This window comes from Osmerus eperlanus, chromosome 22 (genome assembly GCF_963692335.1).
Source record: "Osmerus eperlanus chromosome 22, fOsmEpe2.1, whole genome shotgun sequence".
Taxonomy (NCBI): domain Eukaryota; kingdom Metazoa; phylum Chordata; class Actinopteri; order Osmeriformes; family Osmeridae; genus Osmerus; species Osmerus eperlanus.
In genome coordinates this window covers 6590132-6611933 of record NC_085039.1, presented here as the reverse complement: position 1 = coordinate 6611933, position 21802 = coordinate 6590132, and the positions used below count along the sequence as shown (strand labels likewise).

General features: G+C 40.9%; 1 protein-coding gene across 1 annotated transcript; it reads right to left on the bottom strand.

Moving 5' to 3' along the window:
• Positions 1 to 3644: 3644 nt before the first annotated feature.
• On the bottom strand, positions 3645 to 7992 carry LOC134009151 (cadherin EGF LAG seven-pass G-type receptor fmi-1). The gene is made up of 14 exons (XM_062448876.1): positions 7870 to 7992; positions 7570 to 7742; positions 7228 to 7379; positions 6775 to 7082; positions 6564 to 6674; positions 6076 to 6267; positions 5673 to 5767; positions 5390 to 5551; positions 5024 to 5194; positions 4775 to 4846; positions 4627 to 4663; positions 4435 to 4541; positions 4108 to 4156; positions 3645 to 4012 (listed from the first exon to the last, which is right to left on the bottom strand). The coding sequence occupies exons 1-14, from the start codon at positions 7990 to 7992 to the stop codon at positions 3974 to 3976; spliced, it is 1791 nt and encodes a 596-aa protein (XP_062304860.1). The 3' UTR covers positions 3645 to 3973.
• Positions 7993 to 21802: the final 13810 nt, after the last annotated feature.

Sequence of the window (21802 nt, the reverse complement as noted above, 5' to 3'; positions counted from 1 at the left end):
GCTTCACTTTGTTTTTGTATATGGTAAAGTTGTCACAATACGACGGTGGGTCACAATGACTAAGATGCTTACTAAGAATCTAGGAGGCTTAACCCCCTGTCTTAAACCAGAGGTGACGAGTCTCGGTATAATCCTGGACTCAGATTTGAATTTCAACTCTCACATTAATAAAGTGACCAAAACTGTTTTCTTTCACCTGAGGAATATAGCAAAGGTACGACCATTCATAAACCAAAATGATGCAGAGAAGTTAATTCATGCTTTTATATCAAGCCGGCTGGACTACTGTAACGCACTTTTCACTGGTCTTCCCAAGAAAACCACTGAAAGACTACAGCTCATTCAAAATTCTGCAGCTAGATTATTAACCAAAACTAAAAGGAGAGAACACATTAGTCCTGTCCTAGCTACTTTACACTGGCTCCCCGTTACCTTCAGAATTGACTTTAAGGTCCTTTTCCTCACATACAAAGCTCTACACGGACAAGGACCTAGCTACATTGCTAACTCCCTTATAAACTACACACCAGCTAGAACACTGCGATCATCAAATGCAGGCCTATTAGAGGTCACCAGAAGCAGTCATAAGAAGATTGGTGATTCAGCCTTTGTCAATTACGCCCCAAAACTGTGGAACAAATTACCCATAAATATTAGGGAAGCAAACACGCTAGACATTTTGAAAAGACAGCTTAAAACCTACCTTTTTACCGAAGCATTTAAGTAATTTTATCTCAGAAGGGTTTTATTACTTTTATTAGTTATATTATTGTTTTTATAGATTTGCTATTTTTATTATTACTTTTATCACTTGTATTATTGTTTTTATTTATTTTATGTAAAGCAGCACCTTGAGCTACAATTCTTGTATGAAATGTGCTATATAAATAAAGTCTTACTTACTTACTTACAGATGAGTCAGAATGACCCGAAGATAACACAAGGGTTAAATGGAAGTCACTAGGACAGTGGCTACTGCAGTCTGCTCCAAACTGGGCTAGACCTGTAGAGTTAAACCAATTATGTAATGCTTGTTGCTAAGACACGTCAGGGAAAGATTCTCTTCTAGGGCTGAATTTGTGATTTGGTTATCTGCCAAGTTTTTAAGTTTATCAGCTGAGCGTTTTGCCAATTCTCAGCTTCTCTAAATATGTGTGCTTGTTTGCATTAATCAAAGTAGAACAAGTAAGAAGTACTATATAGTACTATATAATAAGTGATAAAACTCACTTATTATATAGTATATCAATTTATTAAAATGTCACACCTTCTTTAACTGGATCTCTGGTCCTTAATGTGTTCAATAATAACCTTACTTGCTAATGCTGTAGTGTATACTTTACAAAAATCCCTGTCCCTTCAGACCTCTGATTGCCGTCTGCGTTACACACAATCTCTAGTGCCTCTCTTCCTGTCTTCCTACCGAGCCGCTTCCTGCTGTATACACACACAGCCTTGCTCCTAGTTGTAAAAGCAGTCGTTCTCTTATCTTCTGCAGGTGGCACTGCTCTCTGCAGTGTCCGCCGCTCTGTAATTTCAAACACAACTCAGTGAGAAACAACGAGAAGCAGTGAGACACGGAGAGAGGGTGTGAGTATGTGTAACTGGGAATGAGTGGGTATGTGTGTGTGAGTGCGATGAGAGCCGTTAATGTGAATGAATGTGTGCGTAACAGTGTGTGTGAGTGCGATGAGAGTTTGTGGATGTATGTGCGTATATGTAACTGGGAATGAGTGTGTGTATCAGTGTATGTGGATGTATGTGCGTGGGTGTGTGTGTGTGTGTGTGTGTGTGTGTGTGAAGAGAGAGAGAGAGAGAGAGAGAGAGAGAGAGAGAGAGAGAGAGAGAGAGAGAGAGAGAGAGAGAGAGAGAGAGAGAGAGAGAGAGAGAGAGAGAGAGAGAGAGAGAGAGAGAGAGAGAGAGAGAGAGAGAGAGAGAGAGAGAGAGAATGTTTGTGGATATATGTGCGTGTGTGTAACTGGGAATGTGTGGGTGTGTGTGTGTGCAAGGAGTGGGTGTGTGTGTGTGAGAGGGAAAGAGAGACAACAAAGATGTGTGTGTGTGTGAGGGAGAGAGAGAGAGGATGTGTGTGTGCTTGAGAGGGAGAGAGAGAAAGGGTCTGTGAGAAACGAACCGCTGATGCTTCTGATTATATTAATCACAAGACCCAGGTCCTTAGTGGTTCATTTCTCTGTCAAGCCTTACGGGCTCACAGAGATGTACAGGCTCTTTAAAAAATACTCTTTAAAATCACCCGCTGCCCAAACGACAACCAGACTGCACTTGTCTCTGCCGGTCACGTCTATCACGGTTTATGTGAAGGTGTGAAGTTCCAGGAGCAATACGCAAGTCTGGCTCTCGCCCAGCCTAGCGGACAATTTGAAGCCTCTTGTCTTTCCTTACTCTACCACATTTAATGTTTCTGGTGCATGTGCAGACTGTACTGTGTATGTTCCTCTCTATTTACAGTAAAATACAGTCCTTTATATGACTTTTGTCTAATATCTACTCATTCTGATACATAAGCATATATTCTGGCCAATGATGTTATCTATCGCTATTCCAGCGACGCACGCAAATGTTATCTAATTGACAAAGTACTTGAACTGTCTTTCAACCAAGAGAATCTGCCGGCTTATAGAGCTAAACTCGCTCTGGAAGGGCATCAATTGTACACCCGTACAAATAACTCCTGCCCTTTTCTGCGTGTCGTAGACCCCACGACACGCGGAATAACAGATGTCTTCCTTTGATACACTGTCTCAGGAGACCATCTATACCACATATTATTTCACACACTAAAATACACAACACGCCCAATATCAGATGTCTTCCTTTGATAAACTGTCTCAGGAGACCATCTATACCACATATCAAAACGAAAGCACACTATATATATATATATACACTAACGCAAGCGCTGCGTCGTCAGTGCAAGCCAAATCAAGCCCATAGCAAAAGTTAGACAGACAAGGAACCAGCAGATTATAGTTGAACGTGACATATTAATTGTTCATTCTTTCCATGCCATAGCAGTACAAGACATACAAAATACATACAAACATACAAATAAGTTTGCATCCAACCTGGGTTTCAGTGCTCTGAAAGTTTATCACTTTAATTAACAGAAATAGGTGAGCGTGATCCCGGGATCAGACTCAAATTTTTCTCCGGACATTTCACTTTTATAGTCATCTCCCCATTGTATGGTAATATAGTACAATATTTGTTGGTTACATATACATTAGGCATTCTTACTCTGCGGGTCCCTTGTCTTAGGGGATTCAAATTACAGGTACTTTCCTTCATAGACAAATCTCCCAATTTAGGCCCTCTCTGACCTTGAACACCCAGCTGCACTAGGCTCATGGGCGTAAGGCCACAAATATGTCTCCTAAGTTATAGCTGGGCTTCCTGGTTCTTTATGGAAGCGCACACACATATTCTTCTCCCCCACTTAGCCCCTAATTATCCAGATCTTAATATTTTGGGCTTTATTTCTTCTACCATTGTCTAGGGATAACAATAAATCAGTCAACAGCTTTGCATCTGGTTTCCAATAATATAGCATGTACTAGAAAAGTGATTACAAGTTTCATTAAATCCATAATCATTACCCATCTTCATAATTACAACAGTATGTTTTTTCTACAACAGTACAATATGTATGATTTTATCAATAAAAAAATAGAAATGTTGTCCCCTGTTATTACATGTTGTGTAAGCGAATGAGGCCCTCTGAGAGGTGTTCAGCAAGACAGACAGTTCAGTACCAGTGGAATGTCCATTTGTAATTTTGGAGCAGCCCACTACTCTCCAGCCATTTATGTTGTGGCAACCCTGTTCCAGCCAAATGCCTTAGGTGATGCGGGTCTTCCCCCTTGGCTTGTTTTGTGAAACTGCTGTCAATCAAACTCAAACTGGAGGAAAGTGCAGAAGCTTAGACAATAATTGGGGGCAGTGTTTCTTATATTTATGTGGAAGACTTGAAGTGAATTGGGGATTCCATGCTCTGTGAAGACAAAAAAGGACCCACCTTTAATGCACAAATCAGTGTCTTTAAGTAAAATCTTATTACACGGATAGGTTTTCACTTGGCTTACTTACTCCGTTAGAGCGCCTCCGATTTTCTTTCTCTTTTTTGTTTTTCACACACCTGTGTGAGAATTTTTGGGTGTCATTATTCAAAGTAATTATATTTTTCAAAGAATCTATAAAAATTCCTTCAGGCACAAAGGGGGGCAATTACAGGTAAGAACATTGTTATACGTAATCATCCTTTTGGAAAGAAGTATTCAAACAGGAAAGACAGGCATCGTGTGAGAATGAACACAGATGGCATAAACAGTCCCAGAAAGACTCCCACGTAGTCAGAAAACATGCCCCATGGTCCCATTATTCACGCTTCATTTTATTCATCAGCATCTTACTCACCTATAACTTTGATTGTTTGAATCCTGATTGTCGTCACTGTTGCTATCCTTGTTCTGGCTGTCAGGCTCGGGCTCAGCCTTCTTTTCAATGCCATGTGATCTCCAACCCTAAAACACATATACTATATGACTCGCCATGAACGCACACATCAGTGTATATTTAAAATAAAAAATCTTGCAACACTGTTCTCACCAGGTTAAAATTTCCTGAAGTCTTTCTGTCTTGGTTTCTAGAGGGATGGCATTTTATTTTTGTTATTCACATAAGTCAGACAACATGCCCAATGTTCCCATTATTCAGTGCCTCTAGGTTTCATCTTATTCATCAGCATCTTACTTACATATAACTTTGATTGTCAATGGCAAAGCTCTCCCTGTCTGAATCCTCTGCATTTCTTTTCGTCCTTATGAACCTGGGTCAGATTTTTTTTTTTGATTAGTGTAATTAAGTGATTAGATTTTCAGATGTGCTGCAAATAAACAAATATTCAGACACAAAGGGGGACCAGGTAAGAATGTTGTTTTACGTAACTATCCCTTCGGAAAGGAGTTTTCAAACTATAAATTATCACTTGACAATTGTGTATTACCCCATCAGAAGCAATCCCAGCATGCTCAGTCCCAGAAGGACTCCCAGGGCGATGACGGTGGCTTGGTTATCAGACGTTTCCTCTGGATCTTCCTGCACTTCATACTCGAGCCCCGTCCCAAACACCTTCTCAAGTTCTGTCTTCACAGTAGCACTTTCACTTTGCAGCTTCCTGTGAATGACATCATATACAGGCACAAGATGATATGACCTTCAGATAACTAACCTCAGACTACTTAGCTTTCCAAATTGGAAACTGTTGACGTCAAGATCGTCTTTAGTATTCGCTCTGTTCAACCCCACTGTAAACTTTGCGCGTACAATAAAAACTTTGAAAACTTTTTATGTTTTAGGACGTCACCCTTACTTTTTCATTCCCTCAGCAGGGATGACTTTGTCAACATCTGTGGCAATTATGCTAACAAACGTCTTGATGTTGTTCCTCAATGTTCTTGATTCAGCCTCTCCTTTGTTAGAGTTGGAGACCCTGATGACCCTCACGGTCCAGCCCAGCGCTCTCCCCAAAGACCTGGGAGGAATCGGAAAAGGAGAAAAAGGTAGGTTCATTAGAGAGTTGACTGACCAAAACCCACATGGAACAACACACACTGTTCAGGGTTTGGACGAGACATTCATTTGTGTTCTCATACTCTTCCATCTCAGGGATGTTCTTCTCCACTACGTTGGCGGCTCGGTTGAGAGAGATGACCACTACGTCACTGCTGGCACTTCCCTGGACGTCCACCTTGGGGCAGAGCAGATGGAACGTTCCATCAACTATTTTCACTGCGAGCTATAGCTGTGTTTTTAGGGGCTTTGACCCGACGACTTTCATATAAATGTTTTATTTGATTTAGGAGTCACTTTCAAAGTGCATAAAGAATGTACAGCAGAAAATCAAGGATCAGAGTCAACTGTATTCCAAGCCTCGTATCAGTATTTTATCAAGCACTGTACAATAATACAATTTCTAATACAGTGTAAAGAAATTTAAAAATTGCAAACAGTGAAGTCAACAAATGCCCCTCAGAAGTGTTTGTGTTTACCACTGACCTGGACCATCGCTGTGGCCTGTAGGCCCAAAGGGTCTGTAGCCTTCATGGTCAAAGTGGTTGTCTGACCTGCCAGTCCCACCGCTGACACCACATACACTTGACCAGTGGAGGGGTCCACGTCAAAGTAGGAACTGGGCTCTGAGATACTGTACTGCAGATGCTCACTGTCACCACTGTCAGGGTCTGTGGCCTGGGAGAGAGACAGGATAAGTGTGTGAGTGTGTTTGCATTTGTTTATATATCATTGTGGGGACAGTTAATTGCTGTGTTGACTAGAAAATGTTTTCTTTAGGTTCTCTAAAGGTTCATGATAAAATTGCACTGGATTATTCTGAATTGACTTCTTTGCATTTAAAGACATTTTCAGGTTTCAGATGATACTACTGCTGAAGGTGTAACATTTTCCTAGTTATATTCGATTGACCGACTGCTCTTGTTGTATCTATATACTCAGCAGTAACAACCAAATTCGTTTTCATAACCTACCTTAACCTGTACCACAGGATACTTGTATGGGGCAATGCTGAAGATCTTTGCTTGGTAGATTCCATCAATAAACTTTGGGGCCTCGTTCACATTCTCAACCTCCACCCTAACCTAAGAGGACGTTGAAGAGAATAGAAGTTACGCTATTTTAACAACTTAATACAGCTCTTCTTGTGTTAGCAAAGGTATGTAAATAAACAATGGTTCATACCAATGCAACTGCAGAGGTAGGGGGAATCCTCGTGTCTACTGCTTTCACTTCCAGGATGTACCAATCCTGGCTTTCCTTGTCGAGCGTCTCTTTCGTGAGGAGCGCTCCCCGAGGGTCTATGGTAAACAGGTCAGTGTGTGTCATGAGGACGTAAGAGATGTCATAGAGGCTGCTGCCAGGCGACGCCTTCACCACCCCCACCGCGGCCCCTTCCGGCTGGTTTTCGGCAACGCTGAAGTTGTAGGAGGGGCTCTCGAAGGCCACACCTTCGCTAAGGCTGACAGTCATCAAGGAGACCAGACCACGAGCTATGAGATGGGAGGGTGACAACATACACGTATGTCCACACAATTAAAAATGGTATTCAGCTGTTTGAGTTGTTGTATGTGACATGATTACGTTATGTACACAAACACTCCAGACAATGCACAGAAGTTCTGTTTGACTGCTGACCTGTGGAATTCAAGGGTGGCAGTCCGTGATCCTGTGCCATAACCGTGAAATCAAGAGCCGTGTCCTCTGTGACATCAGCAAGGTCAGATGCTATGGTTACAACTCCCGTCTTATTATTCAGGGATAGATAAGTAAAGTTGCCTGCAGAAAAACTAGGGGGGAAATGAAAAGTCTTGATTATTTACTTTAATTCGATTTATCAATTTACCAATACAAATGTAAATGTAATTGCAGTAGGAAAATGTATTTCTTATTTTGACCACAAACACATTTCTGTACTTCAATGTTCAATGCATAGTTTGTCTCTCTTTTTCTCTATGTGTATGCTTGCCTGCGACTGACCTGTAAGTTATGAGTGAGTTGTTGCCGATGTCCTTATCTGTTGCCAAAAGTGTCAACACCACATCCCCCACTTCAGCATCCTTTACCAGGATGCTCTTTGAGTAGATGGAGGCACTGAACACTGGTGTGTTGTCATTCATGTCTGTGACACTCAGTCTGATAGTTGTGATGTTCTGGTGTATAAGGAGGTTATATGACTTATATTGAGCAGAAGCACTTCATTGAGTGGTCAATTTTGGGTGAACTGACCCTTTAAATTCATATTTTGAACAGGCATTTGTTTATGTCTGGTATCAGTACCTGTCTCTGGGGTGTCCCATTATCTGAGGCAACAATGACTAGCTCATAAACATCCCTGGTCTCTCGATCTAGCGGACCCACAACTAGCAAGGTCCCGTCCTTTAACACAAGAAACACAGACATGTGGCTGTCAAACACTGTTGGACTATAGCTAGCTAATCTCTTTTAGCAGAAAGATTGCCGTTTCTCTGTTATTAAAGATGGCAATCCAGGTTAATTAATGGTTATGGAGGATATTTGATCTACCTCTCTGAATCGAAAGAGTTCTCTGGATGAGGAGAGGGAGATGGTAACTTCAGCGTTGGCTCCTATGTCACTGTCCGTGGCCAGGATACGGAGCACCTCTCTTGGGGTCGAGCCTGAGTATTCCCCCTCTGGTACAAAGATCGGGTCAAGAAGGTCAATAAACTGGGGGGTGTTGTCATTGTAGTCCAGGACGGTGATGTTGACCTGGGCTGTAGAGTTCAGTCCATCCACAGGCTGGTCCACTGCTGTAACCTGAGAAGAGCAGGGAGGAGGAGCAGGTTGAGCATGTATGCACTGTATTTGTTAAAAAGGACAGCATATGTGGTGACCTATCACAGAAAGTAGCATTTTATAAAAGGGATTCACCTAGATACAACATCATCATAGTAGTAGTAGGTTTTTATTGTCGTTCAACCATATAAAGTTAGTACAGTACACAGCAACGAGACAACGTTCCTCCAGGACCATGGTGCTACATAAAGCAACGTAGGACAAACACAGACTAACTAAGACCTACACATTCTTACGTTCCTATATAAAGTGCATACATTCCTATATTCCATTCATACCATTATGCCAGGATCCTGTGTGTGTCTGTGGTTCAATAATCTTGCGAACCAGGCATTGTATTAAGTTGAAATATGGTAGGTATATGGCTAAGGGCCAAGGACATCCAATGAAGCAAGTCAAGTTTGGATGTGACAAATAAATAAAAGTAGGCCTGGAGGTATAAAAAATGTAGCTTTGCAATATGCAATGCAGACCACTGACTCCGGTCTGACTCTAAATTCTTTGAGTTTGAATGGAAAGTCAATGAAGGAAAATTAAGAGGATTATCTGCTTAAATAAACAGAGTTGCGTGGACCAGGATAGTTGTTTGGCTATTGATTGTCCTGTCACATCTGTCCTGGTGCACCTAACTGTCATTATTGCATTTCGTACTTCTGACGATCAATTTCTTATTTCCTGTTAGTTAGTGTGCATCCAATCAGCGACGAAAGTGTTGTACCTACCCTCTCCGTTTTAAGTTCATGTAATGTCGTTTCGCATTGGGGGAGCATGTGTTTTGCACTTCAGGGCCACCGTAGTAATGTCGCCAATTTGAGCAGTAGGGGCTACCGATTTCAATAAATACTTTTACTACCTAGTTCGGTAACACTTTATAATAAGTCAACGCTTTTTGGCATTTACAAAGTGTTAACCAATAGTTAATTAATCCTTTATAAAACATTTTGAAACATTAACAATACATTATTAAATAGTTAATAAGTTTATATTAAACACTATGTTGATCATTAATAAACACTGTTAAATATTATGGATTGTATTCATAATACAATATAAGGTGTTTGATAACTGCATTATCATACTTTAAAGACAGCTTGTTAATATAGTTGCAAACCAGTAGTTTAAAAGGTGTTAGCGGTACATGAGCTGGTATAGAAAGCATTAGCAAATGGTGAACAAACCATTTACATTACCTTTACAAAGCATGAGTAAATCACTAACAACATATTAACTTATGTCTTTAATTAAAGTACGCCAAGTGGAATACATTATGTACACTAATACTTAGCAGATATCTTAACAACTATTTTATAAAGACTTACTAATGATGCAACTTCTGATTAGTAATGCAAGTTATAAAGCATTTACTAACTGTTAGTTAAGGCTTTTGCGTGACCTAATCTAAAGTGTGAACTATCTATGCCTTATTAAACATTTATAAGTTATTTATTAAGGTATTCTTGTCCATTCTCGAACCTCACATTCACAAAGGCTGAACATACGTTTCTCAAAAAGAAACAGACACAACACAATGTGATACTCAAAATTACTATTTTATTGAAGTAACGACAGGCATGTGTCTTACTAGTACTTACTACTTAGCTCTACTACAGTAACCGAGAGTGACAGCGGTCGATACGTTAAAACCTCAGTTTGATAGCTATTTCCCGGCATGACCGAACGGTCGAGGTTAGTAAGTTGTTTATTATATGCCATTTTTAGCTCTTTCCATTTAACTAAAACATGTCGTTTTGTTCATCTCTACTCAAGTCTTCTCACGGTGTGTTTCAGGTGTTAGCACCTACAGTAGCAACCAATCTGAAATCTGAGCAACCAAACCTAGCAATCTGCCTAGCGCTTGTTGTTTATCTCTCTGTGTTCACACTTTTCTGCTCTTTCAGAAAGTTAAGAATTTCCTTGTCGCTGTTGATGTCTTCATTGTCATCTGGATAGTAAAACTCCTCGATCTTCATTTTGAAGATGACATCAGCGGAGGGCAATATGAATACGTATCAGACCGCAGATGAGGTCAATACGCCATAGATATATATAGACCATGAATACGCGGCTAGCATGACTACCCATTAGCCAATCAGAACGCTCGTAATGTTGTCGCAATTGAACCAATATGCTGTTCTTATTGGTCCAGAAGACGTTCTCAAAAGAGTTGTTGATATGTTGCCTTGGAGATGTAGTGACGTCACCAGTACAAGTGCAGCTGATTGCTCTGAGAAGATGGCGTCTGCTCCAGATTCGCCGTGTTTGATTTGGAATCTTCCCACATATTGTTGTAGTATATAAGAAACCAAATGTTTACTCTTCGACAGGTCAGCAAACGCTTTGTCGCCTCAATTTGTTAAAACGATTTGTTTGTAACGTTTTAACAAATCTCTGCTTTCAAAGGCGTTTGCAGACCTGTCGAGGAGTATCTAAACATTTGCAGTTTATTACAGCCATTTTTGGAAAATAAAATACAGCCTTGGGTAACCAACTTTTATACCAATTCTAGTGTATTGCTTCTTAATGGAAATAAAATACTATTTTATTACCCAGGTAAATAAATTAACAGCTATTTCTTCTAAAAAACAAAAACACAAAATCTATATAGTCTATAAATACTTAATAAGGCATAGATAGTTCACACTTTAGATTAGGTCACGCAAAAGCCTTAACTAACAGTTAGTAAATGCTTTATAACTTGCATTACTAATCAGAAGTTGCATCATTAGTAAGTCTTTATAAAATAGTTGTTAAGATATCTGCAAAGCATAGCCTAGTGTACATCATGTATTCAACTTGGCATACATTAAAGACCTAAGTAAATACATTGTTAGTTATTTACTCATGCTTTATAAAGGTAATGTAAATGGTTTGTTCACCATTTGCTAATGCTTTCTATACCAGCTCATGTACCATTAACACCTTTTAAACTACTGGTTTGCAACTATATTAACAAGCTGTCTATAAAGTATGATAATGCCTATGATAAAGTTATTAAACACCTTATGAATTGTATTATGAATAAAATCCATAATTGTTAACAGTGTTTATTAATGATCAACATAGTGTTTAATAATAAGCTTATTAACTATTTAATTATGTATTGTTAAATGTTTCAAAATGTTTTATAAAGGATTAACTAACTATTAGTTAACACTTTGTAAATGCCAAAAAGCGTTGACTTATTATAAAGTGTTACCCTTATTTCATATGGAAATGTATACTTGGCGCTTAATTTCTCCATTATTATGCTGTCATCTGAAACCTGACAGGTTTAGTCAGAGAGTTTCCGTATGCTGTAGAACCGGTAAACCCAGGTGATGTTTAAATCAGTGGTGCCACTGAAAATATTGGGGTGGCACACGCAAATCAAAAGCTATAAGTACATTTCAGAAATTATATTTTGTTGTTGTAGTATAGGCTAGTTGAAAACAGCAGCGGGCTGGGGGAGGAGGATCTGAGTGTGGAGATCAGTGTTGTAGTCAAGACCAAACCGAGACCAAGTCATGACCAAGACCAGAGTGTATTGAGACCGAGACAAGACCAAGACTTTGAAGGGTCGAGACCGAGTCAAAACTAAGACCAAGGCAGGGCGATCCCGAGTCAAGACCAAGACAAAGGCAGGGCGATACCAGGTCAAGACGAGACCACTCAAAATACACAAGCAGGAGGGTTTGACTAGGTAATAAATTAGATTGAATCTGTAATTGTATTTGAACTAAAAATTAGCACTCTTAAAGTAGTGCCGTGTGCTTTTTTTCCTTCTTTTTCTTAGAGGCGCATTAGTACCCTTACGAAAAAGAAGTATACTTCAAGTTTAATTTGTAAGTATACTTAAGTATTAAAAGTATACTATTATCATGGTACTTAAATTATACTAGCAGTGTACTTATTTATATACTATTTTTGTACTAAGTAAACTGAATTGGCCCACCTTTTAGATCATTTAGTACACTTTAAAGTACACTTATAGTGTATTTGAGGTTTACTTTTGAATACTGTAAAGTAGCCTGTGTAGTGCACTTTTAGTTCATGAAGTATACTTCCTAAAGTACCTCAAAGTATACTTTGCAATACTTTCAAGTGCACTTTCAATTAATGTAAGTACTTCAAGAAGTTTACTTAATAAAAGTCCATTTACTAATATATTTAAATGTGTAGGGGCCCCTCAAACGCCGCCGATCTTGCGTCACTTGACGAGAACGGGGGCCCTCGCCAAGGGACACTGCAAATGTTTAGCTGAAAGAAGCTATTTACGGCGTATGCACTAAAGTTGTAATAATCCAGCTCTTCTTATCAAAAGTAACAGTTATTTAACTCATGGTTACAATGGTAAACCAGCACAACAATGACAATTACCACGCAACAAAACACACATTTAAAAAACGAAATTCATGAAGTTACATTTGTATTTAGAACGGTGAATTTATCAGCAAATTTTAACACTATTTACCGCCTTGCATCATGGGAATTAACCAGTCAATGAGCCACACTATCTTCATTTTTTCACGTAATTATTTCGTTCTTCAGTCAGTTTGACAGTATAACCTTCAAATGCATAATGCAACCCTTCTGTCTGCTTCTTTCTCAAGTAGCTTTTTCGTTTTTTCCATTAATACTCCAATTGATAATTATTAGTATAAGATTATAGGGCTTCAAAATGTTTTGGCAGTAATTAATGTTACAGCTTCAGTACCAAAAAAGATTCAATGTGCAATGCATAATATATTTTCCTGGACATGAATAATTATAATATACAAGATGGATCTAGAATGTTTTACCTGTAATGTACGTAAAAAGTATTTTGACTGTTTTTGCTGTATAATAATAGAAAACGTATATCCAAGTCCAGAAGAAATGTATACCATTTTCTGTTTCTAAGCATACTTCTTAAAAGTATATCAAAAGTGAACTATTTTCTAAGTATACTTCTTAAAAGTATATATCAAAAGTGAACTAAAAGTGTACTATCCATATTTTAGTATACTTATAATAGCTATACTTTAATAAACTTATTTTTTGTAAGGGTATGCTTTCACATCTCTCTCACCCAAGTGAAGGAGCGCGGCACCGAAGTCGGGAGAGCTATGCAGTTGACATGAGTAGCCTAAACATTGATGTAACATAACTTTATTTTCATCATTAGCTACATTGCTTTACGTGGCCTGGCTTGTTATCACAAACAAAATTTGGCAAGCAACTGAAACTAACGCCCTGAAACATACAGTAGGTTACATAGCTAATACTAGCTAAATCTCCTTGCGTAATGGTGGAAGAGATTTCTGAAGAGTTTTGGTACAGAGGCACATTGCAAATGTTAGTTAGCTAGCTTTGCTAGCGTCACTTACGCCTAGCTTACCTTTTTTAATGTTTTCTTTCTAAATGCCAGTAAAGGTTTCTTGTAGGCCTAGTGCCAGCCGTCTCAGTGAGCATCTCTTTGCAGAATTTACACAAACTGTGTGTTTTCTTTTGGACGTTATTGTAAACTCTTTGTGGTTCAGGTAACCAAATCTTATTATAGCTGATTTGGCCAACATCTTCAGACAGACACTGTTTCACCTATCTTCCTCATTCACGTTTGAGGTGCGAGTAGGGGGTGATGGGTCATTTCAAATTAGAAATGATTTTGGTTGCATTTGAAGCGTGATGTTTTACATCTAATAACAGTAAAGCTTTTAACAAATAAATTAAACAATGCACAAGCAACTTAGTGATATTCCCGCAGTTGTTGTCTTGAAATAAAATCCCAACACCACTTTGTCCGAGACCGAGACAATAAGACAGAGTAAAAATGTGGTCGATTCCGAGACCTTCCAAATGTGGTCTCGAGACCAAGACCGGTCTCGAGTACTACAACACTGGTGAAGATATGTGGATTTGTATGCCGTTTTAATATGTTTCAATATACTGATTCAGTGGAGATACGTGTTTTTAGTGAGGGGGACAGCAATTTTATCAGGGTGGCCGTGGCCGTGGCCGTGGCCCCCCCCCCCCCCCCCCCCCCCCCCCCCCCCACCGACGGCGCCAATGGTGTAAATGATGCTTGCACTCAAATTTTCGTTTTTTGTCTGCATTTCAATCAAATTTACAGTATAACTCAAATTTGTCATTTTTTTTGCATTATAATAATTTTGAGTTGTTTCCAAGGACAAGAGGCTGTGGCCTATGTGATGGCAAATAGTTTAGTTATTTCTGTCAGCTTTTCTGTGCTTGTGTTCTACATGCTGGTTGTTCAGCTTGGATACATTCATTAGCTAACACAATTTGAAATGTAATTTTTTGTATTCATGTATTTATATGATGTGAGGTCCAGTTACCAGCATGACACTAAAACATGTAGTAGTAATGGTTACTTTTTACTTGAGTATATGTCAGAGCCCATACTTCTTTACTTTAAACAGTGTATTACCAGAGTATTTTTTTACATATATATCTGCACTTCTACTTGCGTGAACGATGTGTCTACTTTTGCCATCACTGGTCTGTTTAACTAGAACTATCAATAAGTGACAGACTGAAATATATAGTTACCATTTTGAATTGAGCTAACTGACGATTGGCTGAACTGCAATAAGTGATGAAGCAATGAATCACTCACACAGGCACTCACTTATCCTGCAGCTGAAAGTCATCTATATCCCATGCCATCACTTTACTGGATTAAAAGATTTATTTACTCCAGCAGTTATTCTATGTCGCCGGAATTCTGGAATATTAACGGCCATATTGTCTGTCAATGCCTAGTGGAAAAAGGTAGACTTTGTCTACAGTGCCGACATGAGCACGGTACCATCATTATATAGCCAATATCACAAACAGTATTATCGCTTTTAGCTATTTCAGCTATGTTGAGGGTGGGGTGTGTATGGTGGAAAGGGGTCCACCCATGCCCATAGTTAAGACATATAATAAAAATATGATTCTCATGAAAGATGAAAATATAATTCTCTCTATTCTTAGTAATAGATCCAGTAATTTGTGATACAACTGGTTTTAAAGTACACTATTTACAGCAACAGTAACCCCAGCTATCATTGGAGTATTTAAGAGTAGGTAGAGAACTGTAGCTCTCATGGACACCTGTTGTCAGTGTGAGAAGTGTGGTTTTCTACCTGTAAAAGGTAGTTAGCCTTTGTCTCTCTGTCCAAAGTGGCATCTGTCTTTAGCACAATAAAGCCTTGTTTATTAATGTCAAAGGTATCGCTGGTGAAGACAAAGTGTCCATTGGAGAATCCACCCTGAAGGATAGGAAAGAGGTCAAATAAATTCATGTTATTATCTTAGTCTTGACAGCAAGTGAGTCAGTGACCATTCATAATAAAATGAGATTTGTAAGATCTGAGCACACATGTAGATTAGTGTGTAAAGTTAAAGAAAAGCTGTAACAACTGTTTTCATAAGTTGCATTTTGTAATTTCCCTAACCTCATCCACATCAGTGACCTCCAGGGTGAAGATGGACGATCCGCCCGGAAGGTTCTCGGACACTGCGATGTCATAACTCTCTTGACTAAACCGTGGTGGATTGTCATTCACGTCCTTCACCCTCACCAACACGGTTGCCTCATCGATGCTGGTGCCGTCAGAGATGGAGATTCCGACAAAGTAGTTTGTTTGAGTCTCATAGTCCAGTTTCACCTTGGTGGTGAATACACCATTTGAGTCTAAAGCAAATTTGTCTGTGTCATTGAGGATCTGAAGTGTCACAGGGACTACTGACGTCACTGCATAGAAGCCCACCTGGAAAAAGACACAATATAAGGTAGATAGCCTATTTTATCATCCAAAACCTCTTACAGCACACAATTACACATCAAACATGAACAACTTCTACAGTTTAAATGGTACTGATTTTGTAGTTTATTTCATCTAAAGCGACAAAAAGGTGCACTGAAAGTGCGTAGTTCAGTGGTTAAAGTCAAGGATGACAGCTGACAACGATGTCAGCCAAAATAAACTCTTAGTATATGTATGGCTGAAGAACCTTAACTATGTAGGAAAGCATCAAATATCAACATAAAACAACTTGACTGTAGTCAAGTTTGGCATATTTGTAGAGGTAGGATTTCATGGCAGGGTGTGGAGAAGCACACCTTGAGGATGGTAACTCCTGGCTCTCTCTCCTCCTCAATGCTGCCATGGTAGCTACTCTGTAGAAACTTGGTTTTGGAATCTCCTTGTGCCAACACTTCCACCAGCACCGTTGAGGAACGAGGCGCTAAAGCCCCTGTAGGACAGAGAATCAATGTATCAAACTGCGTGTATTCATCCATAAAATGCATTCAAATAAAACTGGAAAACTGTAAACCTATATCAAGTTTTTAATAGATGTTTTAACACTGCAAACTAGGGATGCTGCACCGATACCAGTTTTTAAGGACCGATTCAGGGCTCTCAAGTGTCACGCATTGAGCGTGACAGTCACTCATTTCGGTCTTTTGTCACGCAATTTCTCTGGCCGCGCCTCTCTCACTATGGAACCGGCAGGAATCAAGCGCGTCTCCCCTGGAGTTCTTAGTCGAGCCTGCCACTTATCACCCAATCAAAAAAAAAGGTCTACACAATAGCTAATCAGAAAATAGCACTATTGCTCAAGCAGCCCTAAATTTAATCTCAGCACCCCTAAAAATTATAATAATTAAAAAGTTCATGAAGAAAGGGACATCTTTAGTTTTTTCATTCATTCAATATTTTGCATAATAATACATAAATGTATGAATTGTTATCCAGTGAAATAAGGGATTTATAGGCATGCAAACTCCTCACCTTTTTGAAACCAAAATAACCTACGTTCGTGGCCGTGGCCAACACAGCATTTTACCCGTGCTTCCCAACTTTACAACTGGCTCTGGAACCAATGCTATACAAAAAATGTCTTTATGGTTAAAAGAACATGACATTGTTTACAAGAGCACAGATTCTTCATAGATCTAGCCTCTTAATTTTGCTCTCGAATTGCACCAGATTCATGCGTTTAACTTAAAATTTAATAAATGTTCTTCCGGACCCCCCTAGAGGGTCGGGGGTTTCGCCGTATCCTTCGCACCTTTTTCACCCATGACCTGTGTATTGTGCCTATATACTCGGTACTCAAGGACACAACCATCAGGATGCAACTCGACAACTTTTATTATACTTCATCTCCCACGTGTATCGTAACATCAGTGCGCCATCACCAGGCCATAGCCGGCCACTACATCTCCCCCTTTTAGATGAATGTTTAACTGCTTTGTTAGAACCTCAAGATGACAAAGTGCATTCAACTATATGGCTACTTTCCCGTTTCCTAACTTATCCTATAATTTCTGGAGTTCACTCAAATCCTTATTAAAACTTAAAAGCCTAAACTGAGAAACTAACAGAAGAAATTATACTGTAGCTATTTTATGAGATTACTCACTAGATGCATTAAATCAGAACATAGCGTTTCGACTAAACATTTCACTTTTTAAACTGAACATTATGACTTTTCTTTTGTTTTAACGTCTTTTCTGTCCTCCGTAGTGTGTAGGTGTGTTTAGTGTTCAAAGGTCCAGTCTTTCAGGAGCCCTAGACAGTCTCCCTGACCTAGTCATTGACATGTCACCTGATATTTGGGGCACTGGTACTTCCCTGAGGTGTGACCGGTTGAGTCGCAGTCGTCCTCCATCCGGGGTCTCCACCTCGTATGAGCGTGGTGTGGGTGCAGGGCCCACAACTGTCCCTCTGGTGCGTGTGGGTCCGATCCACACCTGCTGTCCCGACCGAAGAGGTGGCAGGGTTTTAGTGCGGTGTCTCCGGTTGAACGTTTGTTGCTGTTGCAGTTTCAACGCAGTGTCCTTTTCTCTGAAGTCTTTGAGATCAGGCCACTGTGGTTGTAGCTGCAGCGGTGACACTGGGACTGGTGTTCTGAGTCTCCTCCCCATCAGTAGTTGTGCTGGTGAGGTCCCGTGTGCCAATGGAGTAGACCTGTAGGCCAGCAGAGCTTTGTGGAAATCTCCCTCTTTCTCTAAGAGAGACTTAACAGTTCTGACGGCCCGTTCAGCCTCCCCATTGCTGCGGGGATAACAGGGGGCTGCTTGTCACGTGTGAAGTCATAATCTCTTGCAGAGAATTCATGACAGGAAAACTGAGGACCGTTGTCCGTGACTAGCACTTCTGGGCATCCATACCTAGCAAACACAGCTTTAAATCTTGCAATAGTCTGTTTAGCTGTTGTGCCTCCAGGTAGGGTGCAAACCTCAATATAGCGAGAGAAGTAGTCTATCATGACTAAATAGTTCCCATTCTGCCATTGGAAAAGATCTGCTGCGACCCTCTGCCATGGTCTGCTTGGGAGGTCAGTCGTGAGCAGAGGCTCGACAGGTGTTTGAGCTTCACGTGCACAAATCTCACATCTCTCGACCATCTGCTTTACAGCAGACGTGATGCCTGGCCACCAGACAGATTCTCTAGCCCTAGCTAGGCATTTGTTGATACCCTGATGTCCCTGGTGAAGTCTCTGTAGGATGTCAGGTCTCATGTGTTCAGGGATGATGAGTCTCTGGACAGAGCATCAGCTGTTATCAGGTTTTTACCTGGGACATGGATGATGTTGAAATTGAATCTGAGCAGCCTTAATCTGAATCTGATAATCCTCGGCGGAAGATCATCCAGTGCTCTGGACTTCAGGAGTGTTATGAGTGGCTTGTGATCTGTTCTTATAGTGAAATCTAGGCCGCTCAAGTATCCGCGCAGGCGCTCACATGCCCAGGTTGTAGCTAAAGCATCTTTTTCTATTTGGGCATATCTTGACTCGGCTTTAGTCAAACTTCTTGAAATGAAGACGACAGGTCTCCACTCACCACCTATCTGTTTTTGTGTTAAGACACCTCCTAGTCCATACGAAGAGGCATCCGCTGACACCATGGTTTCATGGTTTGGGCTGTATTGGGCTAACACAGTCTCTGACCCTAATTCTTTCTTAGTGTCCAGGAACGCTTTCTGTTGGGGTGCTCCCCATGTCCAGCTGTTCTCTGTCTTCAACAGATCGCGGATGGGCTTTGTCAAGTCAGGCAGGCGTGGTGAGAATTTCCCTACAAAGTTCACCATGCCCATGAAACGGCGAACATCTGCCACATCCTTCGGCTCAGGCATGTCACGGATCGCCTTTATCTTATCCGGGTCTGCCCTGATGCCCTGGGAGTTTATGACATGGCCCAGAAAACGGACTTCCGTCAGTGCGAACTGGCATTTTTCATTCAGAGTGAGTCCAGACTCTCTGAATTTCTGTAGCACCCTGTGCAGCCTATCGTCGTGTTCTGCCCGGTCCTTTCCTGTGATGAGGACATCATCAGCATGACATAGCACTCCGTCAATGCCATCAATCAGCTGGGAAATCCTCTTTTGAAAGTGCTCAGGGGCCGATGATATACCAAAAGGTAACCTCTTGAAGTAATATCGGCCCTCTGGTGTGATGAACGTGGTCAACAGCATGGAGTCTTGATGGAGCGGTACTTGCCAAAAGCCTGATGTTGCATCAAGCTTTGTGAAGACTCTGGCTCCTTCCAGCTTGGCCAGTGTCTCGTCCACTGCCGGTAAGATGTGTCTCTCTCTGATGACGCTCTCGTTCAAATGGGTTAAATCTACACAAATGCGTAGTTTCCCCGATGTTTTCACAATAGGGACCATGCCTACGCACCATTCAGTTGGTTCTTCAACACGGGCTATGACCTCCATTTTCTCCATCCGGTCTAGTTCCTCTTTAACTTTGACCCGGAGTGGGATGGCTACACGTCGTGGGGCAGAGAGGGCATAGGGTGGTGCATTGTCTTTCAGCTTAATTTTATATTCACCTTTAAGTTTACCTAGCCCTGTAAAGACATCTGCGTAGGTTGAGCGGAAGTGTGTCTCTGCATTGTCTATGCTATGGAGCTGAGGAATCATCTGCAGTCTGCGAATGGCTGGCAGGCCCAATAAGGGTGTGGTCAGGTCTTTCACAATGAACACCTCCTCCTCAATATTTCTGTTGCCTCTCTGAATGACAGCATGCACTTGCCCTTTGACATCCAGAGGTTGACTGGCGGGGCCCAGCAGAAGTCTGCGTGTCACTGTGTAGCTGCCATATTTCTCTTGCGTGTATTCTGTTTCTGGGATAGCAGTCACAGATGCCCCCGTGTCCACTTTAAAGCACATCGGGCCACCATTTATGGTAAGCATTTCAGTCCATGTAGACGACTGTGGATAGTCAACAGCTCCCAAATAAGCCGCCCCATAATCCTCCTCAATGGATTCTAGGTTTTGAGCTGATCTGCACACAGATGCAAAGTGTCCCCTCTTTAGACATTTTCTACATTCAGCATCTTTTGCTGGGCATTCAGTCCATGCATGTGTAGGGGTTTTGCCACACTTCCCACACTGCTTTGGGCTGGTAGAGGCAGGCTGAGGCTGAAAACGGCTTACACGTTGAGCAGAATTTTTCCTATAAGCCTGTCTCTTGCTGTTGTAAGACACTGCATCTATTTGCTCTGGTGAATCGGCTGACCGGAGAACAATTTGCTGCTTTTTCACCTCTTCGTGCTGCTTCACTTGAACTATGGCTGTAGCTAAATCCAATTTTGGGTTGAGCTGCATCTTTTCAGACAATTTGGCATCACGTATCCCGACAACAATCCTGTCTCGGATCAGCTCTTCACGCAAGACGCCATATTTGCAATGTTCAGCTAGCTTGTGCACTGCTGTGATAAAGTTCTCTGCAGATTCGCCAACTTCCTGACTTCGTTTATTGAACTTGGCTCGTTCAAAAATTACATTATGCACTCCTACAAAATGTCCATCAAAAGCATTTTTTACCTTGTCATAGTCATTTTGTTTATCCTCAGCCAACTGCAATGAGCTCAGGATATCGTCAGCTTTATCACCCATTGTGTAAATGAGAGAATTCACCTGGTAAGCTTTGTCTTTTTCTTTCAATCCAGAAGCAAGCCTGAAGCGTTCAAATCTTTTAATCCATGCGGGCCACGAGCTTGCCTCGAAGTCGAAGGGTCCCGGTGGTGGGATGGTAAAAACGTGATCCATGCTGTGTGCTAGTAGCTTACCGCTAGCTTGATATTAGCTTTCACCGTCAAACTGCCTCTCTAGCTCCACACGTCACCGTCTTCACTCTCCACACCGTTAAACTAATCCAACTAGTTGTCTGTACCTCTAGACTCTGTCTGTCGCGGGTTATAAGCTTCTGACACCATGTATTGTGCCTATATACTCGGTACTCAAGGACACAACCATCAGGATGCAACTCGACAACTTTTATTATACTTCATCTCCCAAGTGTATCGTAACATCATATCAGTGCGCCATCACCAGGCCATAGCCGGCCACTAAAACCTGTTTGCATGCCTGTTATTACCAAGGGGGTTTTGCACTTTTGCAAGGCACTGTATTCA

Coding starts and splice junctions, on each gene's coding strand:
- LOC134009151 (XM_062448876.1), bottom strand. CDS start 7,992: ATGTCTGTGTTTCTTGTGTTAAAGGACGGGACCTTGCTAGTTGTGGGT. Junction 7,743..7,869: donor ATGGGACACCCCAGAGACAG/GTACTGATACCA, acceptor CTTATACACCAG/AACATCACAACTATCAGACT. Junction 5,195..5,389: donor CCTGCTGAGGGAATGAAAAA/GTAAGGGTGACG, acceptor TGTCATTCACAG/GAAGCTGCAAAGTGAAAGTG.